Source organism: Ammospiza nelsoni, chromosome 9, assembly GCF_027579445.1.
Source record: "Ammospiza nelsoni isolate bAmmNel1 chromosome 9, bAmmNel1.pri, whole genome shotgun sequence".
Classification (NCBI taxonomy): domain Eukaryota; kingdom Metazoa; phylum Chordata; class Aves; order Passeriformes; family Passerellidae; genus Ammospiza; species Ammospiza nelsoni.
Genome location: NC_080641.1, coordinates 12,209,821 through 12,227,082, shown reverse-complemented (window position 1 = coordinate 12,227,082; position 17,262 = coordinate 12,209,821). Strand labels below are relative to the sequence as shown.

Genomic DNA, 17,262 nt, shown 5'->3' with positions numbered 1-17,262 from the left:
TCCATTAAAGACTGCTGAGATTTGGCCCTGTACATTAAATTACCCACTGCCAATAGTCACATCTGTGGAAGATGAACTGTAAAAGTAAATAAATATAAATAACTATCAAATGCCGTCACAATTCTCCACTTGCTCTGGTGAACCATTTTATCCTCTTTATCAGGGAAATATTCTTCAGTTATTCCAAGCTGAAAAATACAGGCTGGATTCCCCATTTACATGGGCTGCTCTTGTTTGTGCAGTGCCCAGAGGAGCCATAAAGTTGCCTTAATGACTGGTTTGTGTCACTCAAGTGGCAGCAAACAGCTGGAGCATTTCAGGGGGAGATGGGCCAAAATACTTCAGTGTTTCTGTCTTTGAAGAGGAGGATTCCATGTGTTCTTTGGAATGATTTTTCCACCCAATAAAGCCAAGAACATGCTTTTGCCTTCCTCTTAAGTGTTTTATATATCCCCACTGCAAAAACATGGCAACTGGAGCTTGGGGGTTATTAAAAGGAAGAGATTTACAGTTCTTTCATTCTAAATCATTCTTGTAGAAAGGTCACATGTCAAAGTATTCTTGATTTTAAAATTCTGGGACTTGTAAGCTTAAGGAATGCACCCCTTGGAGCAATGCTGCATGCCAGGATTTTCCAGTGCTTAACTCACTGCTAAGCAACAGGTTTGTCTGGTTGACAGAACCACTCTGAACTGTGTTGGGAGGAAAAAATTTGGGGTCTCTGTAGGTGGAAAATAGATTGTTCCAGAGAGAACAGGAGCAGCAAGGAATCAGGAAGAAGTGATAGTCATCCTACGTATCCTGACAGTGAGAATTTGCTGTGTCCTGCCTCACACAGCAAATGTCCATGAGCACTGATAGAAAATTGGCAGTGCATTGTCAGGATCTGGTGTAGGTTCACTAGCCCTCCCAAGCGGCCAGCACAGAAGGACTGCAAATGGAGTAATTGACATTGTTGTGAAGTACAGGACCATTAGGTTGTTTCAGTCTCATTTGCAGATGCATCCAAAGAGCAGTAGATCCATTCATAGGATGTGGAAGATTTTTGCAACCTGGCTCTTTGGCAAAATGCAGCAATTCAGCTTTAATATAGTAATTCATGATCTTGTGGGAGATCCTTTGCTGATGCAGTAATAGGTGCTATTAATGTATTTCTCTCTCCACAGTTCCTCCAAGTGTTGTTGGGACTAACCCCGAGAATCTGACCGTGGTGGTGAATAATTTCATCTCTCTGACTTGCGAGGTCACGGGCTTTCCACCTCCTGATCTCATCTGGCTCAAGAATGGAAAGCCTATCAGTTCAAATTCCAACACTTTTATTGTGCCTGGTGAGGAATCTCAGCTATTCTGCAGCCTTTGGGCTCAGCTTCTGTCTGGTTTGTCCTGACAGGGCCCATGGCCACTCTTCGTGGAGCACAGTGCCTGTGCTCAGCCTGTTACACCTGCAATTCTAAACCAGCCTTTGGGATTGGCACAGTCAGCACAGAGCAAACCTCCAGCCTTCTCTCCTCGCTCCAGGTGCTCGGACGCTGCAGATTCCCCGAGCCAGGCTGTCGGATGGTGGAGAATACACTTGTACTGCCAGGAACCAAGCTGGGGAAAGTCAGAAGAAGAGCTTCCTAACTGTCCTTGGTTTGTGTTTTGCTATTTTCTGAAATAGTATTTGTTGCTTGGGAAGCGTGGGGAGGTTTATCTGCGTTATGGGGTTGTTTCAGCACAATGCAGAGCTGACTGTGCGCTCCCTCCCCAGTGCCCCCGAGCATCAAGGCGCAGGGGGGGGCGTCGGTGACGGCGCTGACCGTGCGCGTGGGCACCCCGGTGACCCTGGACTGCGAGTCCAACGCCATCCCTGCCCCTGTCATCACCTGGTACAAGAACGGCCGCCTCCTCCCCGACTCTGCTGCCCTGGAGGTCCTGGCAGACGGACAGACCCTGCGGATAAAGGCTGCAGAGGTGGGCCAGGCTGGGGGGAGGCTGCATCTGCCACTGCTCTGCCTCTGCCAAGCAATTATTTCACTCTTTAGTGGTGTGTTTTTCTTGCTGTACATGGGACATGTGTTTCCTGGAGGCTTTTCATCCTGTGAGAAGCACTTTGAGTTGGCAGAGGCACAGGTTGTTAATGTCTCTAAACTGTAGCATGAAAATAAGAATCCATAATGATTTCTTTTAAAACTTGTTTCAGGTTTCTGACACAGGACAGTATGTGTGCAAAGCCATAAATATTGTGGGACGAGATGATAAAAATTTCCATCTCAATGTTTATGGTAAGCGCCCTCTGCATCATCTACGATAGTTATTATAATAACACAAACTTAGCAGATTAGGCACTTCCAAATCAGTTTACATAACATTCTTACTGCTTCTATTCCATTCACAGTGCCTCCAAGTATAGAGGGCCCTGAGCAAGAGCTGGTCAGTGAATCCATCAGTAATCCTGTCACCTTTGTGTGTGATGCTACTGGAATTCCTCCACCCACATTAGTGTGGCTTAAGAATGGAAAACCAATAGGTAATATTTCTCATGCTTTTCCCTCTTCTTATTCCCCTCTTCGAGGCACCACTTTGCTGTTTGCTGTCTGGTTTGTGTTTCTTCTTTATTTGTCTCTAGACATTTATGAGAACTGATTGAAATCTTTGTTTAGAAACTTTGATGGAACAATTTCTCCCAAAAGAGATGTTTGCTCCCTGTAACTGGTTTGGAATGATGACTTGTTTATGTATTTCAGAAAACTTGGATTCCCTTGAAGTTCATATTTTATCTGGTGGAAGCAAGCTTCAGATCGCTCGCTCTCAGCTCCTGGACAGTGGCACCTACACGTGTATTGCCTCCAATCCAGAGGGGAAAGCTCAGAAATCCTATGTGCTTTCCATCCAAGGTAAGGGATGGGGGAGGATGCAGGGAACACAGCTAATGGAACATTGGGTAAATGTGACACTGTCTGTGCTGGGGACACTGAGATCAGATAACCACATAGAAAAGTCCAGAATTTGGACTGTTACTTTTGTAACCAGATGGGAGAGTGGTTGGAGAATTCAATACTTCTAGTCCAAAATTTGCATGGAAAAGAATATCCTTAAGCCCTGACTGTGGAACTTGAACAGTGTTCTGCAGTTAGTGTGTGTGTGTGTGTGTGTGTCTGCTGCTGGTCACATCCTTCCTCCTGCTGAGCACTGGAGCTGCCTTGGTTGGTTGTGGAGCAGCACACAGAGATGGATTCAGGAGCAGTAGTACCTGTTGTGCTATGGCAGGAGTTAGCAAAGACCTACTGCCAGAATTTCCTTAGGAATACTTTCCCCACCCCCACCTCAAATGACAAACCCTTATTTGTTATGGAATTGCCTCCTGCCTTGCTGTGAATCACCCTTAATCTGCAACTGTTGTGTTTTCCTCTGTTCCTAATGACTCATCCCCACTAATTGCACTGGTGTACCCCTGCCTGCCAGTTTCTCTCTAAGTTTAGGAATGGAATGTCAAGCTGGTTGTTTGATCAAATGTGTCTGAAATTGCTTGAAATGCTCAGAACTTATTAGTGGAACTGACAGTCTTGACTTCATGGATAGCAGGACTTTCATCCTTGTTCCTTGGGAATGCAGGCTGGAAATGGCTTTGATTAGGATGGAATTAGGGTGGCTGTTCACAGGGCTATGATGGTGTTGGGTACAGAATCCAAGACTGGTTTGGGCTAGAAGGGACCTGCCATGGGCTGGGACACCTTCCACTATCCAAACCCTGTCTGTCTTGGCCTTGGACACTTCCATGGGTCCAGGGGCAGCCGCAGCTGCTGAGAGCCTGCCCCAGGTGCTGTACTAAGGGCTGATGCCCATGAGCTGCTGCAGTGAGGCTGTTTCTAGTTCAGGTTACATTTCTTGCTGCTGAATCTCATCCTTCTGTGGTGCATTTCCAGTTCCTCCCAGTATTGCTGGCTCTGAGATGCCGAGCGAGGTCAGTGTCCTCCTGGGAGAGAGTGTCCAGCTGCTCTGCAATGCCACTGGCGTGCCCTCCCCAGATGTGCAGTGGCTGAAGGATGGAAAAACAGTTGCCAGCGATGATTTACAGAGGATAAGGCAAGAAAAACTAGCAGACACTGCATTCTCTTCAATAATTTTAAGGGCCCTAAGGGGGGAATATGAGGAGATCCTGAACTGGAGCTTAGCCAGGTTAAGAACATCATCTCCCTCCTCAGCTTCTATAAATTAAGTATAATTTGTTAGTCCTTTGATTTTTAAAAATTTCATTTTCTTAACAGAGATAAGTTCATGATATTTATGTCTTTCTCAGTTAATGAATTCCATAAATATTTATTCGCTTCATGAAAGTTTATTAAGGTCATTTAGTTCCTTTGGAGGGGAAAGATCTGAGGCATGGAAGTATTTCACTTAAAGCTTATCATTATGGGTCCTTCAGAAGCCTGGCTGGAGTTGAATCTTAAAACCAAGTTAAACAGGACATGTCTAGGAAAAACTTCTTAGCCTGTCTCTAACAGAAATATTTTGCAAAACACGATGCTTGTCTCATCAAGCTCCCAGGAGGATAGAGGTAGTTACTGAAATGTCCAGAGCAGATTGTTTATTTGCTAGGTCAGAGGAACAGTAAACAAACTCCCTGTGCTTTGTGATGGTCCTTGTAGAGTGACTCCAGATGGCAGCACATTAAACATCTCCAGAGCTCTCACCTCAGACACAGGAAAATACACTTGTGTGGCTACTAACCCTGCAGGAGAGGAGGACAGGATTTTCAACCTGAATGTGTATGGTGAGTTCTGCCAGATGTGAAACCCAAGCCTGCTCCATAATCTATCCCTGGGAGTGCTCCCAAGGGAGAGCCCAGGGAGGAATGCCTGTCTGCAGTGGAATCCTGCATGCACATGTTTCCAATTGCCTCTGCTGTAGATATTACACAGGGTGCTCTGTCAATGACAAAAGGGTTGAAATTGCTGGTAAATGTGTTTTGGGATAAACAGGAATTAATTCTTGGGTGGATTTCATAATAGAGGGATTCTGCTTGTGGTGATTTTTTTATTTCTTGTGGGGAAGATTATATTTGGGCTGATTTCCTGTAACCCTGCTGTTTTGTTGTATTATCTTCCCTAATTCCAATCAAAGCACATCAGCCATGAGCAGAGTGGTATGAAGGGAGCTGATAGTTAAAGGTCCCAAGAGTTTAAAAATGAGGGAGTGTTGAAGGAAATTGCACAGTTTGATATCCAGTGGCTAGTGAGTGTAATCCTTTAGCAGCATAGAGAGTGGATATTTTAAGTTGTGGAAAATGTGGTCATTAAGTGAAGGGAGGAGAGGAGAGTTCTGCCCAGGCAGGGTTTCTCTGCAGGGTAGGTGTCTGTTCCCCTTACACAGACTCACAGTCACTGGGAACACAGGCATGAGCAGAGCAGTAAGAGATGACCTTTGGTATCATAAAAAACAGTGCTGAATGATCACAGCACATCTTTTTGGCACAGAATGGCTCTGCACAACAGCAGGGAGTTTGTGCTCAGTTTGCATTGGCTGAAGTTCAAGCAATAACCAACTTAAAAGTCTTGTTGGTGTCACTGTCACAGTGAGTGATGGGATTCTAACTGAGCCAGTGCCTGGAGCTGCACCTGGCTGGGCTTCTTTACATGGTGAGCCCCCCAAGGCTGTGGCTTTCAAACTAACCTCTAACCCCAAAGAGCCCCAAAGCAGCAGCTTGTGTCATCATCCAGAATACTTACCTAGGCATTTTGAACTTTCTCCATTCAAGAATGAAATAAGCAGATGCATCCAGACACCAATAAATTAACTTTCCTCCTCTGTGATTTCACTGTATTATAGATTTATTGAAGGCCATGAGTTTGAGTGGTCCCTTCTGGCCCTTCTGGTTGGGTTCAGCCCATCCCTTCCTGCACTGTCCTTCTCTCCTCAGGAACTTCAGGCCCTAAGCTATGTCTTACTTGCTGCAGGTTGGCAAATCAAAGAGAAGTCTACTGTCATTACACAGTGCCTCTGATTTGAAATATATAAATGGATGATTTTTAGTGCTCAATATTATTGTCTGAGGGGTTACTCTACCAAAAATGGATCCTCTTACTGAATTGCCAGTGGGGCATTAGGGGCAGGATTTCCTGCAGGGTGAAATGGTTTCAAGAGCCTGTTTTAATGCGTTCCTTTCCATCATCTACAAAATGCAGTTCCTCCAACAATAGCCAATAGTAAAGATGAAGCAGAGGAGCTCACCGCCCTTTTGGACACCTCCCTAAATATTGAATGTGCTGCTGCTGGCACCCCCCCACCACAGCTCCACTGGCTGAAGAATGGCCTTCCTCTGTCTGTCTCCTCCCAGATCAAGCTCCTCTCAGCTGGGCAGATCCTCAGGTTGGTTTTCTTTTCTTTTAACTGGCTGACTTTCTGTTCTTTTTTGCAGTACCAGCATAATTCTGCTGTATTTTTGGAAACAAGAGTAAAATTTGATCCAAACCACCCATAATAAAGGTAATGTGTTCCATGTATTCCATTTACAGCTTGCTTTAATTGCTTTTTCCATAGGCTTTCCCGAGTGCAGATATCTGATACTGGAGCATACACTTGTGTAGCATCTAACAGGGCTGGAGTGCACAACAAACATTACAACCTGCAAGTTTTGGGTGAGTGTCTCTGAAATGTTTTATGTAAAGAATCTTAATTCTTGGTTTCTTAAATCTACTCTTTCTCACCAACACCTTATTGCAGACAGCCACAAGTACATCTTAGAGATGATCACTGGGGAAATACTAACTTCTCAAAATGTTGAGGTTTTTTTAAATGAGAAGTGTTTTAACCCTAGAAAAGTCCTTTCTTGAATTGTCACTCATAACCATAAAATCACAGAGTGATTTGGGTGAAGGGACCTTAAAGCTCATCTAGTTCCAACTCCCATAATGTGTCACAGGTTTTTTTAGAAATAATAGAATTTAATTTGTAAGGAAGCTTTAGCACAGCTACGTAAGTGGGGAAGGGCAGCTGTTCCAGCTGTTCTGTGCCTGGAATACCCCTGTGCTGCATGTGACAGAGCTCTGTCCCTGTGTCCCTGTGCTGTGTGTGACTGAGATATGTCCCCACAGTGCCTCTCCTGTGTGTGATTGAACTCTGTCCTTATGTCCCTGCAATGTGTGTGACAGAGCTCTGTCCTTGCAGTGCCCCTCACCCATGTGTGACTGAGCTCTGTCCCTGTCCTATGTGTGACTGAGCTCTGTCCCCTGTCCCTGTCCCATGTGTGACTGAGCTCTGTTCCCTGTCCCATGTGTGACTGAGCTCTGTCCCCTGTCCCTGTCCCATGTGTGACTGAGCTCTGTTTCCTGTCCCATGTGTGACTGAGCTCTGTCCCTGCAGTGCCTCTCTCCTGTGTGTGACTGAGCTGTCCCATGTCCCTGTCTCGTGTGTGACTGAGCTCTGTCCCTGTCTCGTGTGTGACTGAGCTCTGTCCCTGTCCCGTGTGTGACTGAGCTCTGTCCCCTGTCCCTGTCCCGTGTGTGACTGAGCTCTGTCCCTGTCCCGTGTGTGACTGAGCTCTGTCCCTGCAGTGCCTCTCTCCTGTGTGTGACTGAGCTGTGTCCCCGCAGTGCCGCCCAGCCTGGACAACACCGGGGGCACGGAGGAGGTGCTGGTGCTGCGGGGTGACACGGCCGTGCTGGGCTGTATGAGCGATGGCTCCCCTGTCCCCAGCGTGTCGTGGCTCAAGGACGGCCTGGCCCTGCCCCTGGGGACCCGCCTGAGCTCCGGCAGGCGCGGGATGGTGCTGCAGGTGCTGGGGGCAGAGCCTGCAGACACGGGCAGATACACCTGCGTGGCCTCCAACGCCGCTGGGCACAGCAGCAAGCAGTTCGTCCTCAAGGTGCTGGGTGAGTGCTCACCTGTCAGCATGACACTTTAAACACCTCCAGGGATCAGGAGCATTTCCATAGGCTCACAGAATCACAGAGTGGTTTGGGTTGGGAGGGACCTTAAAGCCCATCCAGTTTCACCCCCTGAATGAGCAGGGACACCTTCCACTAGCCCAGGTTGCTGCAAGCCCTGTCCAGCCTGGTCATTTCAATAATGATAAATGAGAGGAATAAGGAAATGAAAGATACCTAAAGATGTGTGAATGTGCAATTACACTATGTATTTCCCAAGTACTGAAATGTGCTATAATTCATATAATTATATGCTATAAATTAGTAACTTTGCTTAGCAGAAATTCAGCTTGACAGGGAGATGCACAGCTGAAAGCACAACAGTTAAAAGGCTGATAAATATATTTGCTGAAATTATATAATTTTTTATCTGTATTTTTTAAAACTTTTTCTAACTAATAATTCTAAATAATAAAATATGCAAATTAATAGGCAGAGTTAGATAGAAATTACCTGAGTTTCCTCAGTGAGTTCATGATACATTCAGAAATAATTCAATGTAGACTAATTTTACAGACTCTACCCACAAGATCAGTCAGTTTTTACAGGTGTTTTGAGTCTATAAAGAACTGGAATGTTTTTCCTTCTGCAGAGCCTCCTCATATCAATGGTTCAGATGAACCAGAAGAGCTCTCTGTCATTGTTAACAATCCACTTGAACTTCTCTGCATCTCCTCTGGCATCCCAGTGCCCAAAATCTCATGGATGAAGGATGGGCGCCCACTGCTGCAGACTGACAATATTCACGTGCTAAGAGAAGCCCTCCGAATAACCAGTGCTCAGGTAGAGTGTTTGTTTCAAAATAGGCTCAGTTCTGCAATCCCTAAAATGGTTCCTACCTTAGGACCATCCTCAGAGGTGTCCTAAAAACCCCTGAAATTCACCCACCTGCATTTGTGGTTAGAGAAGGACCCAGGTCAAAGAACCTTTAAAAACTTGCATCAGTAACCTAAGGCTGGGTCCAGCTGTTGATGCCCAGGTGAATTTCCCCAGACAGAAGTGAGATAAAGTTTGGGATCGATTGCTGCTTGTTTTGTTTGTAAAAGAAACACTTCTGGGCTGTACAATGAGGAGTTCATAGGAAGGAGATGATGTTAATGACTGTGTGCACAAAAGGATATCTTCAGTACCCAAACCTGAGCCTTCCTTAGGTGGATCCCTATAGCCAGTTCCATCTTCAGTGCTGGATACACATTATCCAGTGAGATTTTAGGGAGTCCTGCAACTCCTGAGCTATCTCTGAATAACTCCATCAAAACGAAATAAAGAAGTATTCAACAATTCCATTACTTTCTTTCCAGGCATTCTGTGTCTCCTGTGCTTGTGTTCAAGTGCTGCCTGTTGTATGTTGTTACTGTGTTTGTATTTCTTGGTTTTGCTGAATTTTTCCCATAATCTGAAGTTTGTGCTGGTGCTGAAATTGTTCCTGTGTTTCCAGGTGGAGGACACAGGACGATACACATGTTTAGCATCTAGCCTGGCAGGAGATGATGACAAGGAGTATTTAGTACGAGTGCACGGTAAGTTTAATTTAGGAAAAAAAAATTTTCTCAAACTGTAAACTGCAAAGGTACATGTCATCATCTCAGGTAACAAACACATATTCCTAAAGATGAAATATTCTGTGATATGATCATAATAGTGTTTCTCATTAAGGATGGTTATTCTGAATGTGATACACAGTGTGGTGTTTGTCAGGGTCCCCAGGACGAGGGAAGAGATTAATCTGACTCCATGTCTCAGAAGGCTGAGTTATTATTTTATGATATTATATTAAAAGAATGCTTTACTAAAACTATACTAAAGAAAGAGAAAGGAGACAACAGAAAGCTTAACAAGAATGATAAAGAAAACCTGTGACTCCTCAGAGCCTGGACACAGCTGGACCATGACTGGTCATTAAATTAAAACAAATCACATGGAACCAAACAAACATTCACCTGTTGATAAACAATGTCAAAGCCACATTTCAAAGCAGCAAACAGATAATTATTGTTTTCATTCCTTCTCTGAGGCTTCTCACCTTCCCAGGAGAAAATCCTGGGCAAAGAGGATTTTTCAGAAAATATCATGGTGACAACACAATAAGAAGGGAGGTTCCACCTGATTTCTGTTACAATTCCAAGTCTTATTTTGAATATCCAAGAAGCTCACAGATGTCAGTATTGGTTGGATCAAGTTTACTATGCTCACTCTACAGACATGTGAAATATACTGCTGTATTTAACACAGGTATTGAGAGGAAGAACTAATTAATGATACCACAGCTTTGCATTTATTTTAAACTTGAGATAAACTGGAAGTTTTCAATCAGTAGTTTTCTTGACAGTTCACATGTGTGGTGTTGATTTTGTTCTCTGTGTTTTGTCCCAGTCCCCCCCAACATCGCCGGTACTGGAGGGCCCCAGGAGCTGGCGGTGCTGCAGAACAGCCAGGCTATTCTGGAGTGCAGGTCGGACGCTGTGCCCCCTCCCACCATCTCCTGGCTGAAGAATGGAGAGCTGCTGGAGGTACTGAGCTGCCAGCCTTGGTGCTGGCCTTCTGCTCGCTGCATTGTCACAGCAGTGCTCCAGGTGTCCTGCTCTGCTCACGCAGCCCTCAGCCCGAGTCACATACCCCCAGCTCAGAGCAGCTGGGTAGCCCCAGTGCCTGCAGTCAGCCCCAATGAGCCCCCAGAGCCAGTGGGTGGAGTGGCCATCCCGCTGTTACTTGTTCTTTTTTCCTTTAGGGGGATCCCTTGCTCCTCCTGGATCCTCTGAGCAATGCTAGAAGCCTTCGGTAAACTCCTGAATGGCTTCCCAGGAAAGGTAGCTGAGACAAGACTGCACTCTATGTTTCCTTTGGCTATATTATGCATCCTCCTACTCTAGTAGCATTTAGAAAGGAATTGAAGTTCTTTAAAAGAAAATGGGTTTTGTACCAAGTGCATCTTTCCCGCTCAGAATTCCATAGTGCCATGGCAAGGCAGAGAGTCTTTGCTGGTTGAGAGACAATTAATAAGGTGAGGATGATTTGTAAGAAAAGAATTTTTTCTTTTCCATCCTTGGGACCACTCACAGAACAGGTCCTTCTTAGCTGAACATTAAGGTTCAGTTATTAATTACAAATTTTCTCTCAACCTTTATTCATTAATAAAGAGGAAACAAATACAGATTATGAATTTTCTCCTTTAGCTGTGATCCATCACTAAATCTTCACCCAAGTTTTTGCTTGTTTGCTTTCCTCTGACATGTCATTCCTCAGACTCTTTCTCTGTGGTTGATTTAGAAGAATTAAATGTAACTGGAAGAAGGATCTGGTGGGTGAACATGTCTTAAAAAGTGCTGCTAGGGACCATGATCTTAATATAGCCCAGGAACCAACTGGAAACAAATTTAAAAGGACCGTTCTACTTCTGGACAGTTAATTCTCTAATTGGGTGGTGAGGTTTTTAAATGAAAACAAGATTGAACAAAGCTTGGAAATTAAATACATGAATGCTTTTTGCCTTGGTCTTCATTGGAAAGCTTGTGTTTGGAAAGCAGTGCTTAGGGAACATAAACCATGAAAAGCGGCTCCTGTTAAAAATATTCACCAGAAAACAAAAGTAGAGGAACAGCCTCTGTGACAGCCAGAGATGCTCAGATGGTAACCTGGGAATTATCTTTGCACTGTTAGTTCTCCTCCTGCCTCATGAACTCATGTCAGAATGTGAGGGCTGAAGCTTCTTGGGACTTCAAAGCCCATCCAGTCCCACCCACTGCCACGGGCAGGGACACCTTCCCCCATCTCAGGTTGCTCCGAGCCCTGTCCAGCATGGCCTTGGACACTGCCAGGGATCCAAGGACAGCCACAGCTTCTCTGGGCACCCTGTGCCAGGGCCTGCCCACCCATGAGCTCATATGCTAGACATCAGGAGAAATCAATGTTCTCCCCAGTGTCCAGCTGCTTTCTCAACCCCAAAGAAATGTAACAGCTGACTAATCCTGAGCAGCTGGAAATGGGTGTCCTTGGGTGTGGGAGGAGAGGTGAGGAGCTCCTTGGAAAATCATGCTCCTTGCCTGGAGAAGTGGAGGTGTCACAGTGACAGGAGAGGGCTGGAGAAAGGCAGGTTCTCAGCCTGCAGTGTTACTTCAATTCAAATATCACTGGTTTTGTGAAGCAGCTTTGTGGAGGTTGTCATTCCTCCCGCTTTTGTTGTCTTCCACTGGACAGATTTTGAGGTGAGGCCTGCCCTAGTCCATCTCTGTGTGCTGAGTGATGGAATTGTGCAGCAGAACTATGGAAAGATATGGCCTCCAGCAGCTTTGAAGTTGTGGCACTCTTGAGGGATTTTGGAAATGCACATTGAGACTTAAGAATAGAAGCCTCCTGGCCTAACCTGGCTTTTTTCAAACACTAAAATACTTTCTGAGTTTGTATTTTTTTTTCCCAACATGAGTTTTCTGGCTTACTTTGAGTAGAGCCTAAGGATTAAGATATAGCTTCATCCTCTGTCTTCTGTTATCTCTAGATTTCTGTGTTTAGAAACCATCACACAGGTTGTGTTCTCAACAGGAAAGGCCAGTGATAGCCCACAATCTGCCAGTAACCCACCCTGGTGGTGAATTGTGTCACCTGAGAGCTCCAGCCCTGCACTGCAGCCTTGGAGCTGGTGCCTGGGGTGAGAGCAGACTACCAGGGTGCTTGTGCAGAGCCACTGGAGTTTCATCTCTCTGGGGTGCCCTTCTCAGACCCTCTACCCAGAAGAGTAGAAGGGAATGTCAGCTTTAGTTCCAGAGGGTGGGCAGCACATACTGGAAAAGCTGCATTTGTACTCTTTTTCCTGCTGGTTTTTGTTCAGTCAGGTCTGTGAGCACTCGTAGCTGATGTTGCTGTCAGTGATTGATGCAGACACAACCCAGGCTGGGTGTGGTGAAGCTCTCACTGAACTGGCTCCTGGCAGGGGCTGTGGTGTCACTGCAGGACTGGGAAGAGGGGGCAGCCTGTGCCCAGGACTGCTGGCTGGTGAACTCCTGGCTGGTGAACTGAGCTGGCTAAGCCTGTGCTGCCTCCCAGCTGAGCCAGACTGTGATGCTGGAAGTGTAGAGAAACTTTGATTCCTTCTGCCTGTAGTGTGCATAGATAACAAGATAAATGAAATTAATCATGTGCTATTAGGTGCCCCTTTCCATAAAAGCTCCAAAGCCCTTTGGCTCTGTAACAGCTGCCTCCTTCAAGCACAAGCCTCACTAGGGGTTTCCATGGAGAACCAGTAGGCAATGCTAAGTTTTAAAAGCTTTCTTCACCCTTTTCTCTTCAGGGATGTAAAGGCAGGAGTGAGCTCAGTCCCTGGTTCATTGGTGCCCTTCTCTGCTGGCTGTTAGTGCTGTGCAGTGCAGATGTTCTGTGCAGAGGGGCCAGCAGTGAAGGGCTAAGCCCTGCCTGTGTCTGTGTGCCCGCAGGGAGGGCCCCGGCTGCGGATCCTGTCCAGCGGGAGGTACCTGCAGATCAACAACGCCGAGCTGGGGGACACTGCCAGATACACCTGTGTGGCCAGGAACGTGGCAGGGGAGACCACCAGGGAGTTCCTGCTGGCAGTGCACGGTAACCTCGGGCAACCTTGGGCTTTGCAGCAGTTCAGGCAGCGGGAACTGAGCATTTGTGGTCACTTTCCAGCCATGTGTTGGCCTCTCAGGCCATGCCCAAACTGTAGGGCCATGTGCATGGTCTCATGTCCCACTGCTGAGCCCACAGCTGGCCCCAGACTAAGTGACCTACTGGGCACTTGCAATGGCTCACTCTCCCATCTGTCTGTGTTTCCTGGATGCAGAGGCTGCATCCAGACATCATCCTGACATGGAGTCAGGATACATCCAGAGTGAACACCCATATCCACTGATATCACATATCAGTGAACACTGTCAAATGCTCTTGAACAAACCCAGAGCAATTCTTTGAAGCATTTGATTGGCACCCTGGGGACAAGGTTTCACAGCTGGCTTGAGAGTTGTGGCAGCTTCTCTGCAGCTGCAGAGCACAGGGCTTGAGGGGCCTTATGCTTGATACTTGTCCTGTGCTACCATTGAGCTCTGTTTTAAACCTTTTTATTTTCTCACCTCTAGTCTGATGAGAAGTTATTCTACTCTCACACTCAGGTGACTGGAAGGAACTTTTCCCCCTTTTTCCGTTCTGTTTCCAGCCCAGTCACATGGGCCTTGCCTTACCCTGTGCCCCCAGTGACTGGCCTTACCTGGTCCAGCTAAAGTCCTTTTTTCTCCTTAGTGTGTAATCAGGAAGCAAGGATATCCCCCCAGCCTTAGCTTGCTGAATTCCATGTGCTGAACTCCTGCTGTTTTAGCTCAGTAGTACCCTTTGCAGTAACTTGCAGGGCTGACCTTTGCAATGCATTTCAGCCAAACTTTCTTTCTCCTTTCCTGCTGCACCTTGGCAATTACCATCACCCAGAATGGTAAGAAACTTGTTCCTGTCTTTGCAATGAACCCAGACCCACTGCTGCAGCTCTTTTCATGTGTTCAGTTTCAATCACTGCAGTGTAGAGTTACTTCTTTGTGTCATCAGCAGTTGTCCCTTGCAGTGGCTCCCATGATCCGGAGCAGCTCCCAGACTGTCATGGTGCACATCAACACCTCTGCCCTGCTGGAGTGTGCTGCAGAAGGAGTTCCAGCCCCCAGGATCACCTGGAGGAAGGATGGGGCTGTTTTTACTGGAAACAATTCCAGGTATTGTCCAGAATTTTAGCATAAATATTCTTCATTGCTATTTAAGAATGTATTTATTACAGAAAATTAAATTGTTCTAGAGAAAAGTAGCAGCACCTAAGATTTCACCTTTTTGTTGTTAAGAAAGATTAAAAAATGCCCTTGGCAACCAAATATAATTATTCTGACATTAGAGATTTTGAAGAGTAAATGTGGAAGATCTTTAGATTTTTATACATACACAGAGTTTTGGGATGAAGTCAAGCAATTTAATGCAGACCAAAAGCTATTCCGTATTTTCTAATACAGGAAGATTTTTATACATGTTTTAGTACCAACTTTTATTATAGTGAATGGTTTCTGTCTCCTGACTGTTTTAGAAGGAAGAAGTTTGGCATTTTCTAGAACTGAGCAAATACTAAGCAATTCTGTTGTATTGCAAAGAAAAAGTGCAGGCATTAAGATTTTTAAGGTTAAATGAGAAACCAAAATGAAAGGGGATTGGCTGTTTTCTGTAAATCCAGTATCACTTATGTGACATCACCATGTCAGCCAGATTTCATAATTTCTTTGGGAAATGCATGTGCTGGGAAAGAGTGAGATTAGTCAGAGAACTGTGCCCCAATTAATGCATGCTTTATTTGGGCCGTTGGTTGTGTCCCCAGAGTCATCTCTTGTGTGCTCTGGCAGGGTGCCCTGTGGATGGCTGGTGGGCAGCCCCGTTTGCTCTGTTGCAGGTATTTGGTGCTGGAGGATGGCTCCCTGCACATCCCCTGGGCTCAGGTGGCTGACACTGGCAGATACGTGTGCATGGCCACCAACGCCGCGGGCAGCGAGCGCCAGCGCCTCGACCTGCACGTCCTCGGTAGGGCAGCCAGTCCACGGGCTGCAGGCTGCTGCTGACACAGGCAGTCTCACTTTAGCTCCTTCTTAGCTGCTCTGCTTAAAAAAAAGGGGAGAAATAGTTGGAAAGTCCCAGCCTTACAGAGGCAGGGCAACTGAGAGGTGTTTTAAAAGGTGTTATTCCACTATCAGTCTCATTGAAGGGTGAGACATAAGAGATGTAAAACTTAACACCATTCTATCAGAAGCCAACCTATTTCCTGGTTACAGTACCTTATAAATGTTTTTCAGCCTGTTACCTTTGGCACACAGTGCTGCTAATACTTCTAACACCAATCACCTATTATTTTACCCCACATGGTCTTCCTACAATGCATCCTTCACAGCTCTAATTCTATAAAATATCTGGTCTTTTTGCAAGGCCATCTTTTGAAACTTGTTTCTAGTTCAGTCTCTCAACAATATCATCTCTGTTCCATGGCTTTTCTAAGTCAGCACACTCTATCTCAGAGTTTGCATACAAATGTACAAGACCATGTGAACTTTCAGTCAGGTTTTGAGAATCCTTTACAAATCCATTTCTCACAAGAAATGTGTATATGTATGTATATATATATACACACACACATATACATATTCTAAATAATTATGCTTTGTTTGTTCTTAGTTCCTCCAACTATTGCTCCTGGGCAGACAAATATCACAGTTACTGTAAATGTGCAAACCACTTTGCCTTGTGAAGCCACTGGAATTCCCAGACCAGCAATTAGCTGGAAAAAGAATGGACATCCGCTTAGTGCTGATCAGAACCAGAATACATACAGGTGAGAGGTGTTTTCTTTTTCATTGTGGCTTTCAAGTTTTCAGGGATGATTTTGGGACTTGAAAAATCTATCTGTGCTTAAACACTACATTGCCAAGCCAGCAAATGCAATGTGCTGATTACCTGAGAAGGAAAGAAGTATTTCAATGGCTTTTACTTTCTTTTTCCTTTGTTCAGACTTCTGTCTTCAGGTTCCTTAGTAATCATTTCTCCCACTGTGGATGACACTGCTGTCTATGAGTGCTTTGTGTCAAATGAGGCAGGAGAAGATCAAAGGGCGATTGATCTCACTGTTCAAGGTAGAGGGGATATTGCTATTACATGTGTGTGCCACCCAGAACTTCTTTGGGGTGTTCTGGTGTTGATATTTTTATTTCATTCCTCTTTGATGCTCATATCCATAACTCTCTGGTATTTCCAGGAATTTGTAACAAATGAATGTGGGTGAATAACCTTTGCCCTGCTCTTGATTTTCAGTGCCCCCATCCATAGCTGATGAAGCCACAGAGCTCCTGGTGACAAAGCTCTCTCCAGTTGTGATTTCCTGCACCGCCTCTGGTGTTCCCATCCCTTCAGTTTATTGGACCAAAAATGGCATCAAGTTGCTTCCCAGAGGAGATGGCTACAGAATTCTCTCTTCAGGTAATGTGCTGCAGGAAATCAGTGCAATCAGGGACATCCATAAGTAATGAATTACAGAAATGCAAACAATCCCCCAGAGATTCCCTCTCTGATGGCTTGGAATGAAATGAGGGATGCTGTAAGGGAGCACCCGTGCCTGGAGGATGCTCTGCATGATATGGTGCTCTCTCTGCCCCAGGAGCTGTGGAGATCCCCTCTGCCCAGCTGGCCCATGGGGGCAGGTACACCTGCGTGGCCCGGAACGCTGCAGGCTCTGCCCACAGGCACATCACTCTGCACGTGCAGGGTAAGCTGGAGGCTGGTGAGCAAGGCTGTTCTAGCAGCCAGCATTGCTACTTCAGCCTGCTCAGGTTGTACAGTTTTAGTGCTC

At 45.7% G+C, this 17,262-nt stretch overlaps 1 protein-coding gene across 1 annotated transcript in view; it reads left to right on the top strand.

The window, feature by feature from the left end:
* HMCN1 (hemicentin 1) overlaps nucleotides 1–17,262 on the top strand; it is a 164,598-nt gene that overhangs the window by 122,509 nt on the left and 24,827 nt on the right. Inside the window, exons 58-78 of the mRNA XM_059478185.1 lie at nucleotides 1,167–1,328; nucleotides 1,519–1,632; nucleotides 1,751–1,953; nucleotides 2,183–2,264; nucleotides 2,378–2,509; nucleotides 2,727–2,876; nucleotides 3,906–4,065; nucleotides 4,629–4,753; nucleotides 6,165–6,348; nucleotides 6,520–6,617; nucleotides 7,572–7,850; nucleotides 8,497–8,687; nucleotides 9,343–9,424; nucleotides 10,278–10,414; nucleotides 13,328–13,469; nucleotides 14,461–14,605; nucleotides 15,322–15,449; nucleotides 16,095–16,251; nucleotides 16,428–16,549; nucleotides 16,728–16,892; nucleotides 17,071–17,178. Of these exons, the coding sequence (XP_059334168.1) occupies nucleotides 1,167–1,328; nucleotides 1,519–1,632; nucleotides 1,751–1,953; nucleotides 2,183–2,264; nucleotides 2,378–2,509; nucleotides 2,727–2,876; nucleotides 3,906–4,065; nucleotides 4,629–4,753; nucleotides 6,165–6,348; nucleotides 6,520–6,617; nucleotides 7,572–7,850; nucleotides 8,497–8,687; nucleotides 9,343–9,424; nucleotides 10,278–10,414; nucleotides 13,328–13,469; nucleotides 14,461–14,605; nucleotides 15,322–15,449; nucleotides 16,095–16,251; nucleotides 16,428–16,549; nucleotides 16,728–16,892; nucleotides 17,071–17,178 (3,066 nt within the window). The remainder of the gene's footprint in view (nucleotides 1–1,166; nucleotides 1,329–1,518; nucleotides 1,633–1,750; nucleotides 1,954–2,182; nucleotides 2,265–2,377; nucleotides 2,510–2,726; nucleotides 2,877–3,905; nucleotides 4,066–4,628; nucleotides 4,754–6,164; nucleotides 6,349–6,519; nucleotides 6,618–7,571; nucleotides 7,851–8,496; nucleotides 8,688–9,342; nucleotides 9,425–10,277; nucleotides 10,415–13,327; nucleotides 13,470–14,460; nucleotides 14,606–15,321; nucleotides 15,450–16,094; nucleotides 16,252–16,427; nucleotides 16,550–16,727; nucleotides 16,893–17,070; nucleotides 17,179–17,262) is intronic.